The sequence below is a fragment of the Microcebus murinus genome, chromosome 16, assembly GCF_040939455.1.
Source record: "Microcebus murinus isolate Inina chromosome 16, M.murinus_Inina_mat1.0, whole genome shotgun sequence".
Taxonomy (NCBI): domain Eukaryota; kingdom Metazoa; phylum Chordata; class Mammalia; order Primates; family Cheirogaleidae; genus Microcebus; species Microcebus murinus.
The window spans coordinates 42,715,823-42,740,191 of record NC_134119.1 but is presented as its reverse complement, the minus strand read 5'-3'; the positions used below and the strand labels follow the sequence as shown (position 1 = coordinate 42,740,191).

The following is a 24,369-nucleotide window of genomic DNA, read 5'->3' as shown; positions in this document are numbered from 1 at the left end:
TACGCTTTGAAAGGAAACTGCAGCATACACAAGTGTGTTCACAAAAGTATGGGTACTTCAAAATAACTTCTTTCTTCTGATTCCTTTCCTTGCCCTTACTTTGGGACTAAGGTATCATTTGGGGTATCTAGGAAAAAATGATTTACAAGGAAAAGCAAGTGCTATCCCTTTGATGGTGCATTTGGGAATGACCTTGCGTTCTGGGGGGAGTGTTAAAGGACTTATGACACTGTGAGATGTGTATGACTTTGTTCATAGTTTTGTCCTAAAATATAATTAGGTGCCTGTGGAGGAACTTATAATCTCCGTGCTAGAGAGCCACTAGGGGGCGCCCCAAATGTTCATTAAAAGTTCCCTAATTGGGCACAGCACATTTTAAATTTAGAGTCAGCCCGGCTTGGTGGCGCTTGCCTGTGGTCCCAGCTACTCGGGAGGCCAAAGCAGGAGGATCGCTTGACCCCAAGAGTTAGAGGCTGTGGGGAGCTATGATTGTGCCACTGCACTCCAGCCTGGGCCACAAAGCAAGATGCTGTTTCAAAATACTCATAATAATAATAACTTATTTAGAATCATTCTTTGTTGGAATGCTCATTGAGTCTCCACTGAGATACCAAGGCCGGGTATAGAACAGGGGGTGGGTTGTAAGAAACAGAATCTGAGTCCCTGCTCTCTAGAACTTGATAAACATATTAAAGAAAACAGACATTGGCTATTTATTCCTTCAGGAACCACAGTTTAGTTGTGGTTAAATGGGTTTTGTGCGGAGTGTCACCTCCACGGCTAAAGGATGGAACCGCTCGTCAAGCCCCTGCAGAACTCTGTCTGGTCAAGAAGTGGCAACATGCAAGATGGCAACGGCTCCATCCATCTGTATCGTGAACAGCACACCCTGCAAGCTCACGTTGGACGAGAATTCTAGAATGGAAAACACCTTTGTTGTTTTCAGGCTGCTGATGGAGACTCGGAAGTTACTTTTCACTGGGCGCCCTGAGCTACATACTTTACACACATATATCACATGTCATGCTTTTTGTTTAGGGTGATTTGAAGGGTTTCCCTGACCTTGCCACCTATGGGGTAAATTCCCCAGTTCAGAGTTTTGACTTGTTGATCTTTACTAGCTGCCCCACGAACAAATCAGCACATGATTGTGAAACTCAGCAGCATAGAGTATAGGTCCTACCCAGGGAATTTCGAGAGGAAGCAAAGTGGACATAGGTAGTCAAGAAAGGCTGCATGGAGGGGTGGGCACTGGAGCTAGGACCCGGAAGACTTACAATCTTTGTGGGGTGGAGGAAGGTGTCTTTGGACTTTAAATTTTAGACTCCACAGCTCTGTTGAAGCCACTAAGCAGAAAACTCAAAATGCTGGAAGCACAAAATCGACCACATTTTGGAACATGTGGATGCAATTAGAGGAGGGTTTTAAATTTCTGCAAAACTATAACCCTACCGCGAGAGCTGTGCATTTCTAAGGGATTCTATGATGCCTTTTCCGTAAATGAGAATACCTGCTTAAGCAGCAGAAAAGAGATGTGGCTGCTACCCCGCAAACCAAAGAGGGCTTTGGGCTGGCCATGGAAAAGTCTGAGCTGTGACGTGTTGCTGCCACTCCGCAGCCCCTTCCTCCCAGGCTGCATAGCTTCCGTCGGTCTGGGCAGGCCTGGTCTGTAACCACAGCCAACCCGACTGGGCCAGCCGCTCTCCCAAGGAAGGAGGCCAAGAAGCCCCAGACACAGTTAAGTGGAAGCAGGCTCCAGTTCAGAGGCGAGCTCAGTGGCTGCTCTGTGTGCCTGCAGGGGTGTGCCCGTGTCTTTCTCTCATGTGGGGTTCTGGAGGAGAAGGCAGCCACCTGCCCGCTGGCCATCAACACAGCACCTTGCTCAGGGGCCACGCTGGGAAAGGGGGCAGGAACAGGTTGTCTCTATCCTCTGGCCACAGGATGCAAGCATATGTTTGTCCTAAGCAGACATCATCAGCGCTGGAATGGTGATCTCTGAGTGGCACTGGCATGCCCTTTCCCCAAAGGCCCAAGAGCTCTACATACTCATCACCAGAATTAAACACGACTGAAGCTTGGGAGGAAAATAAAAACCAAATTGTAACAATGATGCAGTAGAAGAAAGAAAAGTATGGCGTCTAGACTGACATATGCTTCTCTCGGTCCCTGGATAAAACCATGTGCTTTTCCCCTCCTGTCCAATCCCAGGCAGAGCAGGCAGGGAAGGATCCAGGCAGGGCTTTGGGTGACAGGGTGAAAGTATGAAAGGGGCCTGTTCCTACCTGTCTGGGGTGGGGGACAGGATGGAAGACGCTCATCACTGATCCCAAGTCTGCACTTCCTGTAGCGGGGCTGGAATGGCACACTCAGGGCTCCAGGGAGAGCAGGAGGGAACCCCAGGCCTGGCGAATTCTCATTAGAGGACTGAGGACACTAAGGGACACATTCTGGGGATAATAATGTATTTAAGTTCCCTCCAGGGAAAATGCTGGGATGACACATTCCTTAGGGCATCCTGGCAGCAGGTAGACCTTTTTACTCAAGCCCAGACGGTAACTCACTGGAGAAAAGGGAAAAGAGAATCACCCCCAGGGTGTGTCTGGGCTCTTTCACAGACATATGAAAATGGATTAACAGGATTCACAACACACAGGCCCTGATTCGTTCTCCTTTAAAAAGATAAGCTTGCATAAGAGTCCCAGTTATTTCGCTTTCCAAGGCTGTGCAGTATAGTGCCAAATATCCAAATTATTTCCCATGATAAAATACCTCTCTGATGTGTAAGGAGAAGGAATTTCTGCTAAGACATGTAGGGGTTAGGCGGAGACAAAGAGGAGCCTGAACTGCCAAGGTGAATTGAAAGAAAACATCCAGATTTCATTCCATTGTATTTTTATTTTAACCATGAGCAGATGCTATTTTTTTTAATTGGAAAAAAAAAATAACACCGTTTTCATCTTGAAAACAAAATTAAAAAAAAAAGGTGAAAACAAAAGGCAGGCCTTTATCCATTTCACTGATACAATATCAGTTTATTTTTCTGGCTTCTAATAAAAGTTTATAATTTCCTCTTGTAATCAAAGAAACCATTTCCTTTCAAAAAATGGCATTTATTCTATGGCATAATAGATTTCATTGCCGTTAAACAAGCTCAGTGATGTATAATTGTGGCAGGGTTACATTTTTTGTGTGTTTTTTCTGACTTTTCCAAATTTTCTATGGTGAACATGTATTACTTTTGTAATATTTTTTATATTAAAAAAAAAATTTAAACTGCAGCTAACACTTAAGATGTCCAAAAGCACCCAAGTAAATGCTTAATGGTTGCAGGGTTTTATTTTGGGGTGAGGAAAATGTTTTGGAGTTAGAGGTGGTGGTCACACAACATTGTGACTGTTACTAAATGCCCCTGAATTGGTCACTTTAAAATCATTAATTGTAGGCCGGGCGAGGTGGCTCACCCCTGTAATCCTAACACTTTGGGAGGCCGAGATGGGAGGATCGCTCGAGGGCAGGAGTTCGAAACCTGCCTGAGCAAGAGCAAGACCTCGCCTCTACTATAAATAGAAAGAAATTACTTGGCCAACTAATATATATAGAAAAAATTAGCCGGGCATGGTGGTGCATGCCTGTAGTCCCAGCTACTTGGGAGGCTGAGGCAGCAGGATTGCTTGAGCCCCGGAGTTTGAGGTTGCTGTGAGCTAGGCTGACGCCACGGCACTCACTCTAGCCTGGGCAACAAAGTGAGACTCTGTCTCAAAATAAAATAAAATAAAACAAATCATTAATTGTCTGTTTTGTGAATTTCATCACAATTAGAACAATGAAAATGGAAAAAACTAACCAACCACCCAGTTCCTCTGAGTTTTTCAGAGGCAGGTTACCTTCTCCGTGTAGCAGGGATGGGTCCAAGAGCTCCATCATGTACTCGATTTCGGTGTCCAACTCAAGCATGTCACACTGAGCTATGACGTAGGTCAGGACTGGCAAGAAGTCATCAGCTCCATACATCCTCCCTGGGAGTAGGAAGACAGAGCGGGACAGGAATGTTTTTACCAACTTTTCTTCCTTTCATATCCTACTTGCTGCTTTTATTAGATAGCAAGGAATCGTTCTGGGGAAATGCGCTATTTATAAACAGAGGTGGGTGTTTCTGGAATCCTTTGCAGCCTACAGGCCCCGCAGCTGCTAATGTCAGAGACCAGCCCTCCTCCCAATTTCACAATGAATGTCTGCGAGTCTGTTAACACATTACAGATTTTCTCCTCACTCTTATGATTTGTATTAAATTATGTAATAGAATAGAGTACTTTAAAAACTATTTTAACTTCAGCAAGTAATATTATAAAATATTTACCCATACTGATTCTTTGTGTTATTGCTATTGCTTTCTGTGCACATTATTCATAAACATGATGACAAAACCAAACTCAAACCAGGGATAACCCTTGCTCTGTATTCAATGTTAGCACACAGTTAATTTTATTTAAATGTGCCAAGTGAGTATGTGTTGAGTATGCACATTGATTAATAGCAATATATGGCAAAAACCTTTTTATCTTTATTTCTGGCTTTCTTTACAATGGTGGTTCTCAGTTGAGGGTGATAGTACCCTTCCCCCGCCAGTCCCCTGCAGGGATATTTGGCTCTGTCTGGAGATATTTTTCATTGTCACAACTAGGGTTGTGTAGGGTGTGTGTAGGGTGGGGGTGCAGATGTCATCCGGGATGCCTCTAGACTTCCTACAGGAGGCAGGACGGCCCCCACAACAAAGAATGACCCTGTCTAAAATGTCATTAGTGTGTAGGCTGAGAACCTGTGCTTCAGAGGAACATCATCCTCTACAGATATTATTTTGGGAATTTTTATGAATGATCCTATGAACTATGGAAATTTATTTCCAAAATGTAGCATATGCTTGCAAATTTCAGAGGCAATGTTCACATGCTAATCGTTATCAGAACCAAGAGCTCAGACTTTAATGTCCTCACTCAATAATTTGCAATGTGCGCACGCATTCCTATCTACTCAAGGAGTGGTTAATAGAGCCCGTGTCTTCTCTCCGTTGCTTCTCTGTGAAACAATTTCACCCAGAAGAAAAGCTGGTAATTGTCCTTGGAATTACGACAAGCTTGCTGAAGACCTGTAACAATGCAAGCTCAATCACTCTGCATGAATCATGGCTACTCCTGCATGCACGGGAAGCAGCCAGGGGAAATCCTAGGACTTACATTTCAACTTGGTAACTCTTTGGTGAATTTCAATTACATTGCTTCAGTCTGTAGCAAAAAAGGGCAGCCAATGAAATGGCTCTAATGAAGCCTCATTATTATTGAATGCTCGGAGTTTTTGACACATTCTGTAGATCACTGACACAAACCCTCGTTCTCCAAAACACAGTAATGATAATTGCTAATATTCCCATTGTACGTGGGGGCTATGCTTGAGCTGCCTCAGCTAATCCTTGCGGAGGAAAGGGTCACATCCAACTTCAGATGCAGAGACTGCAACGTAGAAGGTTCATTGAGGTGATCAAAGTCCCCCAGTTAATTAACTCCTTGGCAGAGGGAGGATTTGAACTCAAATTCCAGAGACTGAATTTGTAAGCATACCCTGAACTAAATATTTAATTAAATCGGTAATGTACAAAAATCTTGTTGCCCACATCCACTTATATGTTCTGGTGCCATTAATCTGTTGCACGTGACTAATTTGCTAGCTATCAGAGAAAAACCTGCAATTTTGTGAGCCACCTGCTGAAAACAAGAGCCTGAAAGGAGGACAAACTGAGAATCAGAAAGTCTGAGCCGGGTCCAGCCTGTCGCTGGCCCCTGGGGGGAAGTGGCCACGAGCTTGGCAGCCTCACCTGAGTTGTTCTCCATGACAGTGTAAATGAGCTTGCACACCCTAAGCAGCAGCATCACTTTCTTCTCCGGGGAATACATCTTCTGCATGGTCATGAATTTGACTTTGATTTTCTCCACATCCATGCAATCAGGGGTTGGGGCGAAAACCCCCAGCTCCTGTGGGTTCCTCTGCCGCACCAGCTGCAGGTTCTCCTTGAGTTGTTTCCACGAGCCGTCGGCCACGTGGAAGTCCTTCAGCATGGCCTCCACGTGCCCCTTCAGGGGTTTCAAGATGCACTTGTGCATGGCTTTTTCCAGCACCACATCTGCCAAAGAAAGTGCAGCTACTGTGACCATTGTCTGAAGAAAGAAGAAACGCAACGTCTGCTCTCTCAGAATGGATGTCTGCAACTTTATGCATTGGTTACGGGGCAGGCAAGCCACAGTTCAGCAACCAAACAACAGACAACACACAGCAGCACTATGACTCACACTTTTCCCCTGTAAAGCCAGGAAGAAGGAATCTTCCTTAATGTCTTGCTTGCATATAATTACTGCAATGAAATATATTTGTTTTAATTACTTTTACAGCCCCTGTCCCCATAAGTACAAGGAAATATTCTTAGAAGACATTCTCTTGACCTACTCCTTCAACTGGTCAACCAACTGACTAGAAAGCAAATGTCATCTTAAAGGAAAGGTTTTCTGACAGCGAGGGTTCAAGATCCCTTAGAAAATTTTCTGAGTAAATAAATCCAACTAAATTATAATATGTGATCTTTGGAACCAAAGACCCAAAAATTCAGTATTTCATTTGCTATCAAGGATATTAGTGGAGCATTAGAGAGATGTGAATAAAGTCTGCAGATTAGGTAATAGTGTGGACATGGCATCAGTGCTAATTTTAACACAATGAGCTTGTTTTAAGAAATACACACTGAAGTACTTAGGGGTAAAGGAATATAATGTCTGTAACTTACAGATGGTACAGAAAAAAGGAGAGCATATATGAGTACACACGTGTGTGTGTGTGTGTGTGTGTGTGTATGAATAGAGAGAGAGAAAGGAAGAGGATGAAGCAAATGTGGAAAACTGCTAACATTCGAGGTCTGGGTGAAGGGTAGACATTTCTTTATGTTATTTTTGCAATTTTCCTGTAAGTCTGAAATGATTTCAAAACTAAAAGTTTTTAAAAGTTCTTGAAATGTGTTTCTGTTCAGAGTTAGGAAATACCTTTAGGTGTGTGTAGGAGGCATTATTTTTCCCTCCTTTGAATGGTTGCCCAGTGGAGTAGCTCTCTTGGCTGATACTAAAATGATGAGTACCATAAATTTGGAGGTCTAGGCTGAAGATTGTTTGTACAATAATAAGTGTTCTGCCTTGTCAATACCAGTTTTTCAGCCTTGCCTGTTTGCACATTCTCGTCAAAGCCGCCGGGGTTCTACTGCAGCATCTACATCTAACATATGACACTTTAATCCATTCCACTCTGGAAGCCCATGGATCTGCTGACATTTAAGATTGGAAACAGTTGCATTATCTCTCTGGCTTTTGGAATTCCTGACACTGGATCAGATCATATTGAATTCAAATTATTAGATGGTCAGAGACAGAGAGAAATCTGGTTTGTACCAGATGCACAAACATCAAAAATAATTTTTCCGTACCCCAAAGTTAAAACTGAGACCCAAAGTTAAGGCTGACTCCATAATGATCAGATTCCTCAGCCCAAGTTTTCCTTTATTCTTCTACCTCCATATGCTATCCAAGAGATCTTTGCTTAAATATAGAGTTTTGGGCTGGGTGTGGTGGCTCATGCCCGTAATAATGGCATTCTGGGAGGCCAAGGTGGGAGGATCGTTTGAGCTCAGGAGTTCGAAACCAGCCTGAGCAAGAGCAAGACCCTGTCTCTACTAAAAATAGAAAGAAATTAGTTGGACAACTAAAAATATATAGAAAAATATAGCCAGCCATGGTGGTGCAAACCTATAGTCCCAGCTACTAGGGAGGCTGAGACAGAAAGATTGCTTGGGCCCAGGAGTTTGAGGTTGCTGTGAGCTAGGCTGATGCCATGGCATAGCTCGGGAAATAGAGTGAAACTCTGTCTCAAAAAAATAAAATAAAATAAAATAAAAAAATATAAAGTTTTATATAACTTTAGAAATCAAAGTGATGTTAAAGAGATTCTAAAGTAAGAAGATAAACAGAACAACATATTCACTTCACATCTGGCATTAAAATAAATTACTTGTTTGGATTGGTCATTATGGATTAACAAATTTGTGCAACTTCATAGCATCTTTGGCTTTACTGTACTTGGTCATTATGATTAAAAGTCAATAACAGCAATTAATATTGAGTGATCAGATGAGGCTCCATCTAAGTGCTTTACTTCACTATCATCTAATTATATTTTCACATAATACTAGTATTATGCCCATTTTACAGATGAGGAAACTGAGTCTCAGCAATGACTGATGGCTTGCTTGAGGACACACTATATTAAACAACCATTTTTACTGTTTCTCAAAGTAAATGATCTGTAACTTCTAAAGCTCAAGGTGCTTTAAAAACACACACCAGTTTATTCCTCTCATCCAAAGCTTCTGAAAACTACATTCATGGATATAAGTGACCACTACTTGGTTAGAATGAGGGTGAAAGTCACAGCACTCATTAATTAGGAATGTACATGAATGTGCATAGCAGTGTTATTTATAATAGTCAAAAACTGGAAACAACCCAAAGGCCCATCCCATCCCAAATGTACACATTTGATATATTTATACAATAAAAGAGTACCATGGAATTCAGACAATGGGATATAGTCATTCAATGAAAATGAGCACATTACTGCTCTAGATGCAACATGGGTGGCTCTCATAGACACAATGCTGTGCGAAAGAAGCCAGATATAAGAGTAACTCCTATAGCATTTCACTAACATAAAGTTTAACCACTGGCAAAACTAATCTATGGAGACAGAATATGGACAAGGAGAGGGCACAGGGACCCTTCTGGGGAAACGGAGATGCCCTATATCTGGATCTGGGTAGTGCACATATGTGTACTACCCAGTGTACATGGGTGTGCACATATGTAAAAAATTAGTCCAGCTGAGCACTTTAGCACTTTATGGATATAAGTCAAACCTCAGTAAATATGTATAAATCAGATAAACAGGGAACAGCTGAAGACAGCCCTGAGATTGTCACCTTGAACTGCAAGGGCAACTTTTAACTTCAGATTGAGCCTGGTCACCTGTGAGCCAGAGCGTTAATGCAAATCATCTCGAAAAGGCTCAGCGCTGTTGGTGGGGAATGGAGACAACAGAAAGTCCATTACTAGCAAGTTGCCTGGGCTCTCTCATGGAACTCCTCCTCGCTGCCAGGGAGGGGCGCTGGCCTTTGTACCGTAAACTCCACCCTTAGGCGCAAATGGGCCTGTGGAAATCTGCAAGGCGGGTTGCAACCTATGACCGATTGCCAAGTGAGGAGGGCATTTTTCTCAAAACAAAGTGAAGCAGTAATTGCTAGTGCTGCTTTTTGGTTTTTTTTAGTACTTTGTTTTTAAAGACCAGAATTTAAAAATAAGAAAGACTGATCTCTGCCTTCTTTTCCAGAATGAAAAAGGTTCTTGTCATTACTCCTATCTTCCCCACCCCCCAAAATCCTTAATAAACATAAGGAGTAGGGCATAAGAGTCCAGATGAACAGAGGGATCCATGTCCCAGCTGGTTCTCTGCAGTAGGAAAAGCAAGGTTATGCCCATAAAGAAGGAAAAATGATTTTTGGAACACAAAGAACACAGGATCTTTCAGAATGTGGACTAGCTCAGACAAAAAAGGAAAGAACAAATTGGTCACATGTCTCATAAATTACTACTCTGTTGTTTTCTATTATCTCTGGTTGCATTAATTATTAATACAATAAAACAAAGCAAAATGTTTTAAACTGTAAGAACAATCACACTATTCTAGGCACTTTACAGGGATTGACTCTTCAAATCCTCAAACAACCCCACACAGGAAGGGCTAGAATTCCTTCCTTTTACAGATGAGGAAACTGAAACCCAACGAGATCTATGTCATGCAGCTATCAAGAGGGGAAGTCAGGATTCAAAACCAAGAAATGTTTCCGGAGTTCTTGGAGTTATGTCAAATTTATTCATCCACAAGCAAACATATGAAACAATTGGAAATATCTGAAACCATGAAAGGAAAATGAATAAAATGAGTATATATTTTTCTTAAGGCTCACTAATGTCTTTTCTATTTTTCTAATAACGAGAAAATACTAGACAATTGTTTGAACCACAACAATTTGAATTTTAGAAACTAAATGTGAATGACCAAAACTGGAAACAAGTTTTCTAAAAATATTGATACAGATCATCGTAGGGGACCGACATATATTTTCTTAGTTTAAGAATTAAAGTTAGTGAGTAATGTACGTGTTCTGCCCAGAGTGTTTGAAAGTAATGTGTTCCGGACAGGCTCCCTGTGATAAACAAAGGTGTTGCCTAGAGGCATAACAAAGGACCTGAGCTGCAAGTAGCAAGAGCAGCCCCGCCCCACGGCATTGGGGGTCTGGAGGCCACATGATAAACACCCCATAAGATGGCTGGTTAGTCAATGACGGGTAAGACCCCTCAAGGGAGGGGTGACCTAAGCCAGGCACAGCTGCGGGGGTTCAGCCGAAGATCTTAGGGGATCACCATAAGAAAATCTGGGGATGAGAAATCCCCCCCCCCCCCCCCCCCCCCCGTGACTTGCCTTGCCCATCCTTGCTAACCTTGGTCCGTGATCTATGCCTGGCGCCTAGAGCAACCACCTGGAGATTCTGAGTCAGGGGACATCTGCTTCCCTAAGGCTATTCCAGAATTTATGGCCATTGCTGCAATGCCTGGGTGGTTACGTACAAGGAACTAACTTTAATTTTTTAGAGTATAAAAATAAAACTGACCCAGTGTATTATTACTCGAGTCAACTGTCTGTATGTGTGTCTGCGTCTTTCTTTGTGTTCTGCGCGTTTGTGTTTTATGTTCTGTGTTCATCCTCTGTCCTGTAAACAGGCCACGACAGATCATATCAATTGGTCCCACTCATAATCACCCGTAAGAGAGAAGTGGCAGGGACTGTGGCAATTTCTGGGCTCTCTTCAACTCGATGTTACTTAATGCAGTTTAGTTTATAGGAAGAGGTCAATATGCTTGGTGATTCACTCTTGTTACTTCTCCAAGAATTGGTTCACTTGCCTATTAAGAATGGGAGACAGATGCCTAGACCCTTTCCTTCACGCTAACCTACAGCACAGATTCCAGCGATTACAGATCAGATGAGGAGGCCCCACAGGACGGGCCAATGCATCGGCTTCCCCTTGGCTCTGTCTTCCTAAGCAACTTTGACCAAGTCCCTTCACCTCTCGCTGCCATTGTCTGGACAGCCATCCCAATAACCGCCCATGGAAGGCCAGGCAGAACTAGCAGTCTGGAACTGAGTTGGTGATTGTTAAAATACAAAATAATAATTCATATCCTGCAGAGGATTCTAACAATACCCAAGTCTAGACAACGTAAGACAGTCGTGTGCTGCATAAAGCTGTTCGGTGGTCACTGAGGAACCACATATACAACTGTGGTCCTATAAGATTACAACACTGTATTTCTACTGCACTTTTTCTATGTTTAGATAAGTTTAGATACACAAATAATTACCACCGAGTTACAATAACCTATAGTATTCAGTACAATAACGTGCTGTACAGGTTTGTGGCCTAGAAACAACAGGCTGTACCATGCAGCCTAGGGGTGCAGTAGGCTACACCATCTGGGTTGTGTAAGTGAACTCTATGATGTTCAAATAATGATGCAGTCACCCAACAGCGCATTTCTCAGAACGTGTCCCTGTTGTTACCTGATGCATGACTATACTAAAAATGTGCAGGTTACATTTTATCTCTGTCAAGTAACTTATATGACCTCTTGGTTTATTCTAATTCTAGTATTCTGATTATTTTTTAAAAGTAGTAGATCCCATGCCATGAGTTGCTCAAGGAAGAAAAAAGTAAAGTAGAAGAAATAGGATCTAATGTTTGATGACAATACATGGGCCTTTTTTTTGTAAAACCTCAAACTATGAAATTTAAGCATTTATAAACCACTAACATTTATTGGGCCATTTATTTGTGCAGTTCCTATTCTAAGATTATATGTACTACCTTGTTAACCCTCACGTTAGTCCTATGAAGTTGGAAGTATTGTCATTGTCATTTTACAGATGGAACGAGGCTCGAAAGTCAGATGACTTTCCTGGAATGGTGGAGATGAGATGCAAATTAGGTTGTTCCTGCTCCAAACAAGTCAAGAGATGGCACGTTGGGCCTCCCTCAGTATAAAAAGGGCAAAATGAGTTGCTGCTTTCTTTTATTTTATGTGCTAACATATTTTCCTTTGGATGCATTATTGGATTAAGTATCAGAACTAATGCTGAGGGAGTATTCTATGCACATTAAGCACTTTCCATATATTTAAACAACTCTTTGACCAAAATGGGCACATAATTCCTATTGGTCTTAGTTTGGGTTCTCCCAGATGCCGACTCTGAGACAAGGATTTGGGTGTGAGTGGTTAATTTGGGAGGCGATCCCAAGCAGCACCGTGGGGGAGGGAAGGCGGCCAATGTCGTGTGCTTTAGCAAGCCAGTTACCACTGCCCACAGCACCAGGAGCTCAACGCCCCCGGGACCTCCCAGGGGCAGCGTGGGACATGCCCTGGTAGAGGGTACTCCTAGCGGGCGAGGTGGGCATTCATTCCCCAGCCTTTCCTGCCCCCTGGGGCCAGGGCTCTGAGGGGGTGAGAAAGCCTCAGGCAAAATGTCACAGGTGCCGGTGGACATCAGGCTGGTCAGCGGGCAGGACAGCGTGCATGACACCGTGTTACGTGTGAAGAAACTAAGGCACAGAGAAATTAAGAAATGTGGCTAAACACACATGGCTCACTGGCAGCACAGTGGGGACTTTACACCCAGCGCCACAGCCTGAGCCCTTCCTCTGAACCATCGCACACTCTTGCCTTTGGGCCAGGAAATTTCTCCAACCCCTCTCAGCAGGGCTGGCAGCTTAGGAAAATGAAAGGGAACATCCTGAAAAGCCTCCATGTGACACCCAGGCAGCCACCACAGCACTTTGCTGATCCCCCGTTACAAACTTCTTATAAAAAGCAGGCTGCCCGGTGTTGCAGAAGCACTCGGCTCAGATGAAAGGTCCCAGTGGGCAGCTTTCTGGTTTGTGAACTTGAGGGAAGATGACCTTTCTCGGCCTCAGTTTCCTCGTCTGTAAAATGGGGCCACTCATGGCTGCCCACTGGGACTGCTGGGAGGATGGATGAGGTCTCGCACCAAGGGCACCCCACACCCAGCAAGTGCACCGGAGTCACTGGTTCCCTCCATTCCCTTTGAGCAAAGGATGGACGCCTTGGAAAGGGACGCTAGGTTTCATGATTCAGGCCCGCTTTGTTTTTTGTTTTCCGGTATCAACTGTGGTTTGGTTTAAAATGTGGGTTTAACGGGCTTTGATCCATTAATTGAAAAGGCCTCTGGTTTCCTGCCCATCTCTCTGTTAGGCACTCAAATTTTCCTTACTCTTCCTCAGCTCCTGCTCAGGAACAAACACTGAAGAGTTGGAGCCTGGCTTCTGGGTTTTCCTTGCCTTAAAATCCGAGTGTTTTGTCACAGCCTCATTCTGTCCCCATCTAACAGCCCTGAGACAACCCGAGAGCCTGTGGGAGGTTGTGCACGCTCCAGAGCTCTGGGGGTGGAGGGGGGAAGAGCCCTCACCCCCATTTCAGATGCGAAAACATGGCACACAGGCGGGGCTGGAGAACTCCCAAACCCCCGCTGTCCCTGAGATGAAGGGGAGATTCGGAGCATCACTCACGGAGCCTTTGGTCTATTGACTGGGAAGAGCCCAGGTTGCTGCACCTGATTTATTTTTGTCCACTCCAGGCATTGGCCTCATGGCTGGGCACATTGGGCCACAGGTTTTCATGGCCAGCATCTGTTTTGATTGGTTGGCACTTGGGCTAGAGAGATTATTAAATGGTTTGATTCTTACTCTGCCCGATGATCTTTCTAGAATGATCTTTCTAGAATGTTCTTCACCACCTTAAGGCCTCAGCTCCTAGAGATGTGCCCCTGTCTTGTCTTCTTTTTCCCTTTCCTGCCATGTCCCCACAAAGAGCCCAGGTTCTTGCTGAAGCAAATGGCATTGCAGGTCCTCTGTGCCTCCGTGCCTTTCCCCGTGCTGTCCCTGCCTGCAATGCCCCTCCTTTTGTCCCAGTGGGTCCCTTGTCTTCCTGCACAAGGGTTCCGAGGACACCTGCCTGCCTCCTTCATACGGCTCCTCCCCACTCCCCGCGTCCTCACTGCCACCTTTGCTGCATGAGCCATGACACAGGGTGAATGAGACTTCTCTCCTCCAGGGGAAGCCCTCTGAAAACCAGCCCTGGAGGTTGTGACTGGAGCCATCTGCAGTCCCTAGCGCGAGGCCTGCACGTTGCACGTGCTCCAGAACTGCTGAACAGAAAATCCTTCCTATAGGTGACTACATAGGAATTGTATTTCTTCTCCTTACCCCTGCAGAATACAGACCTACATATGACTCTAGTGAAACTGCCATACATGTGTGGGGAAGGCAGGGTCCCCTGTCATTCTGCAGGGATGTCCTGTAACCTGGGCTGGCCTTAAGGATTTTCAGCCATGCACACTTTGGCCCATAAATAATAACTAATAAAGGATATGCTATTATCGTAAGGAAAATCCCACCAACCCAGCAAAGATGATGCCAAAATAAAGACAGTAAGCACGGGGTTGGGATTCGCCTTTGTTTTTGCTCATTTTGGTGGGCTTCGAGGAAGGCCTATACAAAACATAGGCTATATTCATGTAATATTTTATGTAAGGGATCTGTCAGATGGATTTCAGGGCCTTCTTATAAAAGGCCAGCAAAAATCAAGGTAAGGGCCAGGCACGGTGGCTCATGTCTGTAATCCTAGCACTCTGGGAGGCCGAGGCAGGAGGATTGTTCAAGGTCAGGAGTTCGAGAACAGCCTGAGCAAGAGTGAGACCCTGTCTCTACTAAAAATAGAGAGAAATTAGCGGAACAACTAAAAATATATAGAAAAAATTAGCCGGGCATGGTGGCGCATGCCTGTAGTCCCAGCTATTCGGGAGTCTGAGGCAGGAGGATTGCTTGGGCCCAGGAGTTTGAGGTTGCTGTGAGCTAGGCTGACGCCACAGCACTCTAGCCTGGACAATACAGGGAGACTCTGTCTCAAAAAAAAACCAAAAAAACACCAAGGCAAGGAAGAAGACTAGACCAATTTTCCTTCCTGAAAAATTCTGAATAATTTATGTAGATCTTCCTGCCTCAGGGAGGTGGAGTTAATTCCAGCCCCATCCCTTGAGTGTGGGCAGTGCTTGGTGACTCACACTTAGGGAGTCTGCAAGGAGGGGAATATTCGATCGATTTTACAGGGCAGAAACCTGGCAAGTGTGGCCTTGGCCAGGCGATCGAGGTGCACGTGTCAGAGGTAAGTCGTATGGATATTGGATGTGACGTGCCTCCACCTCTGTGTTCTTCTTCCCGCCTCATGAAACAAACGGGGAGGCCAGTGGTAATTAATAAGCCGCCACCAGAGTGTAGCCAAAGGCCGGCCACGGGAGTTGGTGTCAGTCCAACTTGCATCATGGTGTGACTTGGCTGAGCTTTGTTTCCTCATCTATAGAAACGAGGATAATAAATGGAGCCTCCCAAGGCATTAGGAGGATTAAAGGAGATTTTATACATAAAAATGCTTTGTGGACCATAAGGAGCCGCCCATGGGGAGGGGTCACTGGTGTCTTCGCTGGGCTGTATTAAAGACACAGTATGCATTTAGTACAGGGTGGCCGTGAGTTCCCCGGGGCCTTGACAATAACTGAGACGCTCCAGAGTGGACATTGTGTCTGAGAGGACAGAGCAGGGGCTGCGCCTGCATACTTGTTCCCTGTAGAGAGACTGAGCTAGCGAGACAAGGCCTGGGTTGGATCCGTGGACCAGGGAGGGCTCCGTCTATGCAGCGTTTGCTTCGCCAAGATAGCCATTGGAGCCATCCTGTTGGCAGGGGTAGGGGGTGAGAAAATGCATCCAAGCCCTAAAGATTCTCATGTTCCCACACAATCCATGCAGCATTTTAGGTGTCCTTTGGGTCACACTCCTCAATTCTTTCACGAATTCCTCTTTTACCTGGTGATGTCTCCTGCCCAGGAGGCAGGAAGATTCTAGGGACACAGCCAAAAAATACTCTGGTGCAGACATCACCGTATGACTTATTCGGTGGTGCCACTCCCCAATCCACCTGTGAGCAAGGCCCCTCTGAATTACTGAGTGAACAGCCCCTTGCGTGAGTATCATCATGACATCAAGGACTCATAAGTCAGAGATTCTCAACTCTAGGGTTGTAAACTTCCTTTTAGTTGATATAATTGACCCAATTTTGATGACCTAAAGTCAAAATTACCCAACAAAGCATACCCCATGGGTGCTTCTTCTTATTGCTCTCTACCTATTTAAATTAATTTTTGAAAATAATACAGGCATTCTTTTTTTTTTTTTTTTGAGACAGAGTCTCGCTTTGTTGCCCAGGCTAGAGTGAGTGCCGTGGCGTCAGCCTAGCTCACAGCAACCTCAAACTCCTGGGCTCGAGTGATCCTTCTGCCTCAGCCTCCCGAGTAGCTGGGACTACAGGCATGCGCCACCATGCCCGGCTAATTTTTTATATATATATCAGTTGGCCAATTAATTTCTTTCTATTTATAGTAGAGACGGGGTCTCGCTCTTGCTCAGGCTGGTTTTGAACTCCTGACCTTGAGCAATCCGCCCGCCTCGGCCTCCCAAGAGCTAGGATTACAGGCGTGAGCCACCGCGCCCGGCCCAGGCATTCTTTTTATACACCTCGAGAGGCCAGTCTTTCTCCTTGTTCTCTACCCCTTGTCAACCGCACAAGGACATTTTCTTCTTGAAGGGACAGGGTCACATGAAGTAGATCAGAAGTCAGAAGAGTCAAGGTTTTAATCTCAGTTTGGCACTAACTAACATGCCTCCCTGTTCACACCTCTAAGAATGGATCTTTATCTTAAAAAAAAAGAGCAGATAACTCAGGGGCTTGCACCAAACTGTGAACTGAAAAATTAAAAACAAGTCACACTTAGAGATTGAAGCCAGAGCCAGAATTAAATGTAAAAAAAACAAAACAACCGATCTGAGCCAAAGTAGTGATTGTTTAACTCCTAGCGAATCATTCCAATTCCCTTTTCTATGCATACTGTACTTGCTGTGTCTGACCACATTTTCAGTATCACTTTTCTATTAAACAAAAACCCCTTGGATAAGTAAATTGATGTGCTCTTTGAAATATGTGGGAATTGAGTTTCAGGATACTTTTCCTTCAAATCATTAAAGTGCTCTTTGGAGAAAACATACATGTTGGTTTGTGACAATTAAAAGAATAAAAACAACATTGTCTTGTTTTCACTATTGACTTTAAGGAATACGAACAGTTGGCTGTTTTGTGTCACGGTCGTCAGTCTGTGGCGAATAGTTCGAATGAAACAGAAAACTTAGGCTCACTAACATTTTTGGAGTTGGAGAAATTTTTTCTTGAAACAGGACTTGAAAACACAGGGAAGGCCGGGCGCTGTGGCTCACGCCTGTAATCCTAGCTCTTGGGAGGCCGAGGCGGGCGGATTGCTCAAGGTCAGGAGTTCAAAACCAGCCTGAGCAAGAGCGAGACCCCGTCTCTACTATAAATAGAAAGAAATTAATTGGCCAACTGATATATATATAAAAAATTAGCCGGGCATGGTGGCGCATGCCTGTAGTCCCAGCTACCCGGGAGGCTGAGGCAGAAGGATCACTGGAGCCCAGGAGTTTGAGGTTGCTGTGAGCTAGGCTGACGCCACGGCACTCACTCTAGCCTGGGCAACAAAGTGAGACTCTGTCTCAAAAAAAAAAAAAAAAAAAAAAAAAAAGAAAACACAGGGATTTCCCAAGGTTGACATCAAGTTGGAAATAAACATTCTTTTACTCAAATGAAAACACTAATAATCACAACATTGCAACAAGTTCCACAAAACAGAGATTTCTCAACCAGAAGTTTTAGATGAATTTCTCCCATTGGTTGAAAAAGACAGAAGCAAGAGTGGTGCGATGGGAAAGCCCACCAATGAGGAAGCACATGGTGGGGCAACAAGTCACCTACCGTGGACATCAGCAATGAGCATAACACATGCTGTCAACGAAATGACCCACCTCTAGGGCTTCGAGTAGGGCCCGGAAGCTGGGTATGCTTTTTGTTAAAGCATTTCGTTGTTCTTCCATGTACCACTGTGGAGGGGTGAGGGTAGGTGAGTGTTCTGTCCAGAAGAGAAGCCCAATATATGGTCTTGGAATGAACAGAGAGCTGGTTTGCATGGGACCTAACCCACGTCTTACCCTCATTGGCTTCATTCTCCAACCAGGAGAGCCAAGTGGATGCCAGGCAACTAATATTTATTCAAGAACCTCTAAATGGCAGGGCTTTTGTGTAGAAGTGCTCTAAAGGGTAGTCTAAGCAGAATGTAAAGCTCTGTGATAGGAGGTAATGTTTACAGTGGCAGTTTTTCCCTTTGAGACTGATTCAGTATTTATCATTCATACTTGTCTAGAAAGTGCTACAAAGGATAATAACACCAGTACATGGGCAAAATGTGAGTGGGTAAGAACTGTTTGTTGTTCCCACTGGCTTTTGTCTATGCAACTGAGGAACCACAATCTGAAGAAGAGAGGTTAGCACTGTCTCCATATGCTAAAGACAGCCACATGCATGCATTCTCGTGGTCATTTTCACCTAGAATGACTGCCCTAATTCTACGGGAGTTAAACCAGTGAAATGCTTCCTCATACTTCAGGATGAATGTTCTGCAAATCGGGGCTTTCAATTAGAATTCCTGTCTTCTAGTGCAGAGCTATCTCCTTCAGAAGTTATAGGAAATGAGGATAGAACTAGATTTTTTTTTTTTTTTTTTTTTTTTTGAAGCAGAGAAACCCAACTGGCGTTCTTGAAAAGCCTTACGAGCATCAGTGGACATCTGTTCGGGACAAGTATGAGGCTTGGAATTCTGAGGGTGGCATTCGAAGTGAAGACTGGCTGGTGTGCGACACAGGAAGTGAGATAAGGTGGGAATGAGCACACATCCAGGCAAGAGGATCTGGACTGAACGCCAGCTGCCCCACTCACAGGGTACAACCCTCTGCACATCTCTCCACACATCTTGGTCTTTGTTACTAAATGTGCAAACCACGAACAAAATCTACTCAAATATACCAACCTTGAGTTCGGTGTGAGTCTTAAAGCAGTCACTGGATTAACAAGACCTCAGTGAGCCAATGAACCTTTCTCTTTAGGAATATGTAAATCATAGACAAGTGGGTTACGTCCATGTTCTCATCAGAGTCCTAAACTCGTAACTTGTATGTCTAAGGGGATCAGCTTTCTAATAATTAGGGTCACATCTGTCCCTTCAACTGGGTCTGCGATGAATTTCTCAGGTTGACCTCTGCTCCCATCACCACCTTCCTATTCATTTCAAAAGTTCAGCACTTTCACTACACTTTCAAAACAGACTGATGCTTTCATTGGTGAAGCAACAGGAGGAACTGTCTGCTTTAATGCAAAAGTTTAAAAAAACCCAAACCCACAAAAGAGCATGGCAATGCTTTTGGAGGCCAGGAAATGAGGATAGAACTAGATTTTTTGTTTTGTTTTGTTTTTTTTTTTTTTGAAGCAGAGAAACCCAACTGGCGTTCTTGAAAAGCCTTACGAGCATCAGTGGACATCTGTTCGGGACAAGTATGAGGCTTGGAATTCTGAGGGTGGCATTCGAAGTGAAGACTGTCTGGTGTGCGACACAGGAAGTGAGATAAGGTGGGAATGAGCACACCTCAACATAGAGCTTTTGTTGGAGCTGCCTTAACGAAGGGTGGGCCACTGTGACGATTCCCGAAATCCTGACGAGAACATATAAACACAAGCAGCACAGAAGGGGCAGCTTAGCAAACACGGGCTTCTCATTTGACAGAAGCTCAAGTGCTGCACCTGCTAGTTACTAGCTGGTGTGGCCTTGGGACAAATGGCTCCACCTGGCACGGCCCTGCCTTCGTCCACTGCACATGGGATGCCGGTGCCTGTTGCACTGGGCGAGGCAAAGACGCGCTGGAATAGCTGGACTGGCTGCCGGCTCCTATCAGAGGCTCCGTAGATGTTGGCTTCTCTTCAGATTATGACCTTAGATCTTAAATTAAAAGCTGCATCCTTCTGGAGCAGCAAAGCGTATAATTTTCAGCATGTTTTTGGAGAAAATGAGTGAGCCCTTGAGCTCTAAGAGCAAGGACCTTATCTGAACTTAACTACAAAGGAGCTGGCATGGAGAAATCAGAGGAAACTGGGACTAACTTGGGTCGGTGCTTACAACATCTGCAGGGAAGGAAGGCCAGGCACTGTGGGCTGGTTGGCGCCGCCCGCCACATAGCTCAGGCCTGACATCAGCGTCTGCCTGGCTGCCCCCCACATCCCCCCCCACCCCTGAGAGGAAGCATCTCTGGCAGGTTGGGGGCCCTGTCAACATGAAGTCAGAGCCGGTCTCCCTTGAAATGGGGGCTCTGGTGGGACGGGGGGACGAGGTGGCCTGTGTGGATACGCTGCCTTCTCCTTGAAGCCCTTTGCAGTTCCAAGGCACCTCACAAGGGCACATTCCTTTCAGCCACTCTCCTCAGCAACACCCCAGCTCTGACCACGCCCTGCCCAACCCCGCCTCAGTCAAACCACAGGAAAACAAACAAGGCTTTGATTCCTTTGTGAGAAAATCAAAGTGCTGCTGAAATTCACTTAAAGGAGAAAAAGAGAGACAGAAAGGGAAGGAGAGAGAGAGAAAGAGAGAGCGTGAGTGAGAGAACTCTACCGCACACTGTTTACTACTTTCAACAAACAGATCCAGTCAGAAAGAAAAAATTCGGGTTTAACTTATGAGCTGCTGGAAACGTTTGGTGGCTCCTTTGGCTGTCACTGCGCAGTGAATGGAGTCTCTGAAACTAACCTTCTACAGTCAACCTTCTGAAAGGTTAAAAGAAACAAACAAACCAAAACAACCCTTCAACACTCTTGCCCTGGAAAAAAAGACTGCTTGCCAAATTCACATCTGCCTCGGCCAAAGTGACTATTAACGATGCTGTCCTCACATGGGGTTATAAAACAAGTATTTCCCCTTGACTTCAGAGAAAACACCTTCTGTGTCACCTCCAAACTATGTTACTTATTTTAAAGGTACAAAAAAGAAAGCTATCTTTTCCTTTTCCTTTTATTTTTTTTTTTTTCCTCACTCCAAACGGTGCCTCTTACAGAACTCTATGGGATGAAAAGCGTGCAGGGCAGTTACCTCTGGGATCCCAGGGGTCCTAGATGCTGGGCAGGTTACTAAGCTAGCTGGCGCTTGTCACACAGGTGTGCTCCCGGTGGAAACTCGCCACATACCTGGTCTCTGAACATACGCTATCCACCTCAGTAAAAAGTTTACTTCACAAACAAAGCAGAGCAAAACACCCACTGCCTCTCGGAAGACAGCAGAAATACCTCCGTGTGCACGCACAGCCTGCAGAGATGCACGCTTTCAGAAAACTCTCTACAGATGTAGCACGCACGGGACACAACAACAGGCGGCAACTTGGACCCTCCGAAGCCCAAACAGCACAAACCCTGAACAGAATCACTCTGCAGATCCAATCTGTCACTCCTGAAAACATTTTCAAGCCTGCCAGGTAGCAGCTGCTTTAAGAAGCAGATTTTTCCATTCAAATTGGACCAGGGGGTGGAGTTTGGTGTTGTTTTGAACTTCAGACCAAACTTCATCCAAAATAAGTAACACTGGGTGCACTGGCCCGGCGAGGTTAAGGTAGTAGTAGATTGTATATTTGGGGGGAAAAAAGTGGGTCCTTACCTATTTGATCTTCAGGGATCAGCGACTCGATGGGGGGGTCCAGCTCCGAGCTCTGAGACAAATAGTTCTTGACCTGGGTCATGAACTGCCGGATGGTCTGCAGCATGTCCGTGCTGGACACGTGGCACTCCTTGTTCTCCTGCAGGAAGCTCACGTAGTCCTGCACCAGGCACCCGAAGTAGGTGCATTTGTCCCGGGACAGCTCGGCGATCCTGCGGACCATGCGCTTCTCCGGGGTCATGAAGGAGCTGAACACGCCGCTCACCTTCTGCAGCTGGGACTTGACGAGCTTGGGCAGCACGAAGGAGCTGTTCCTTTTCTTCTTGGACTTGATGGGGGGCGCCATGGTCTCCTGGTCGCTCTCCCCTTCGTAGTCCTCCAGGCTGCTGTTGGTGTCCGCCTCGTAGCCAAACAGAGGCATGCTCCGGTCGTACTCCAGCGAGTCGGAGGAGGAAGTGGAAATGCTCATGTCGCTCAGCCTCTGCCGGCCTCCATGGCACGGGGGCCGTGATTCAGCGCTGGGCGGCTGGGCGCTTGTGCAATCCCCCGGGGCGCCCGCGGGCGGGGCTCCACCTGGGCTGCCAGCTGCGCCCGGCTCCCCGGGCTCCCGGGCCGCGCAGGGCCGCCCGCCGGTCAAGGTCTTTGCGCCGCCCTCCGCTTCCAGAAAAGAAGCCTGCTTCTTCAGCCGCGGCGGAGGGATGGGAGTTGGTCTGCTTCCAGGCAGAGCTACGCTCCCGTGTTTGTTATGGTTGACTGTTTCTGGCATGCTCGTCTGGGTCTCGGTCCCGGACAGCCCAGGGCTTGTGTGGAGACTATTAATAGCGGGCGGCGGGGGCCTGGGCGGGGGGGACCGCGGCCTCTCGGTGCCATTCGCGTTGGGAGTCCTGGTGCTCGGCCGTTTCGGGCCTCCACTGAGGTCCTGGCTGTGCACTTTCAAGAAAAGAGGATTAATAAAACACAGGGCTCCGTTGGTCTGGCTGCACTCCAGCTCTGAAGGCGTCCTGGTTTTTATAGAATGCACTCCATTTATGAGGCAGAGCTGACGCGAGGAGGCAGGACAGACGCCGCCGCCGTCCGAGAGAGGGCTGTGGGGGGCTGGAGGGTTTGGGGGCTTGGTGTCAGCTGGAGAGCTCCAAAAATCTGAAAGTCATTATCAGTGAACACAAGAATGTAAATACAGTACACTGGGACCATTCCTGCACAAGTTAAAAAAAAGCACACTGCATGACAACACGCACTTTGAGGAGGGGGGCACAACACTTGGGGGCTGTTTTTGGTTTTTCGGTATTTTTTTTTTTTTTTTTTTTGCTTTTACTGCATTCCCTTACTGGAAAGGGCAGGAAGGCTGCCAGGGGCCTGTCACCTTCAAAGCTCAGGAGAAATGGCTTGGCCAACATGCAATTCCAGTCCAGCCTTTCATAGGTAAGTCAGAAGGAAAAAAAAAAAAAGAACTGGAATTGTTACAACATAAGCTCTACAAAGGCCATCGGGGCTCCCTGACTTGCTTTACAAAAACCGAGTCAATGCATAAAGCAACACCACCCTTCCCAATCAACTTCTCCTGGGATGCCCTCCACAGAGGCAGCTGCCAGCTGAGGAATCGGGACTTGAAGTTCCTTCCCCTTTAAGGGACAGGACCAGCAGCTGAGGCCGGGGAATGTTACACAATCGGCCTGGGGTTTTACACATTCAGCATTAAAACCCCAAGAGGAGGAAAATACTCTCGTGGGTCCATCAGCAAAAATCACGACAGCAGACCCATTCAAATGTGCAGTGCAGTTTCAACCAAAGACCTTGGTGGTTTGCGGTGCATCCCTCATAAATCCTACAACCTCCTCACCCTGGCTGCAAATAGTCAACCCTGTGGAGTGGCACAGGTTGCTTATTGCATCTGTACTGCCTGTGTCTCCTCTGATAGATGGGTCTCAGTTTCCTATGCAAATCGAGGTGATCAATGTTGTCTGTTGTCATTTCCACCTGGAGTAGGTCATTCTCTCTCTCCAGCTATGCCTGTGTTTGCTTTAAATGCCTTTCTTTCCCCTGGGTCCAGAATGGCTGCTCATGGAAAGACTGAGGAGAGGCTTACACATGGAGCCCTGGCCCTGTCCTGTCTGTGTGGTGACATCCAGACGTTGGTGTCCCTATCACTTGTTTTGTGAAGTCTATCCTGCCTCCCTCTACTTCTGTGCTATCCAACATGAGAGCTGACAGGTGGCTATTGGGCACTTGAAATATGGCTAGTGCCACTGAGAAACTCAATATTAACTTTCATTTAATGTCAATTAATTTAAATTTTAGAACCAATGCTTAGTTCGATTACTGAATTTTTTTTTTTTTTTTTTTTTTTTTACGAAAATTAAGCCCACATGGATTCCCCAGGGCAATGGGAAAAAGAAGTTAAACTGGACAAGTTGTGTGTCTCGATCCACTGGCAACCATTGTCTAGCTGGACTGTGG

At 45.6% G+C, this 24,369-nt stretch overlaps 1 protein-coding gene across 7 annotated transcripts in view; it reads right to left on the bottom strand.

Annotated features, from left to right (window-relative positions):
- The window catches only part of RIN2 (Ras and Rab interactor 2), a 213,742-nt gene that overhangs the window by 5,500 nt on the left and 183,873 nt on the right, over positions 1-24,369 (bottom strand). For all 7 annotated transcript variants that reach the window (XM_076011169.1, XM_076011167.1, XM_076011168.1 and 4 more), the window contains 3 exons: positions 21,913-23,052; positions 5,867-6,172; positions 3,885-4,016 (listed from right to left, as the gene is read on the bottom strand). In XM_076011169.1, the coding sequence (XP_075867284.1) occupies positions 3,885-4,016; positions 5,867-6,172; positions 21,913-23,052 (1,578 nt within the window). The remainder of the gene's footprint in view (positions 1-3,884; positions 4,017-5,866; positions 6,173-21,912; positions 23,053-24,369) is intronic.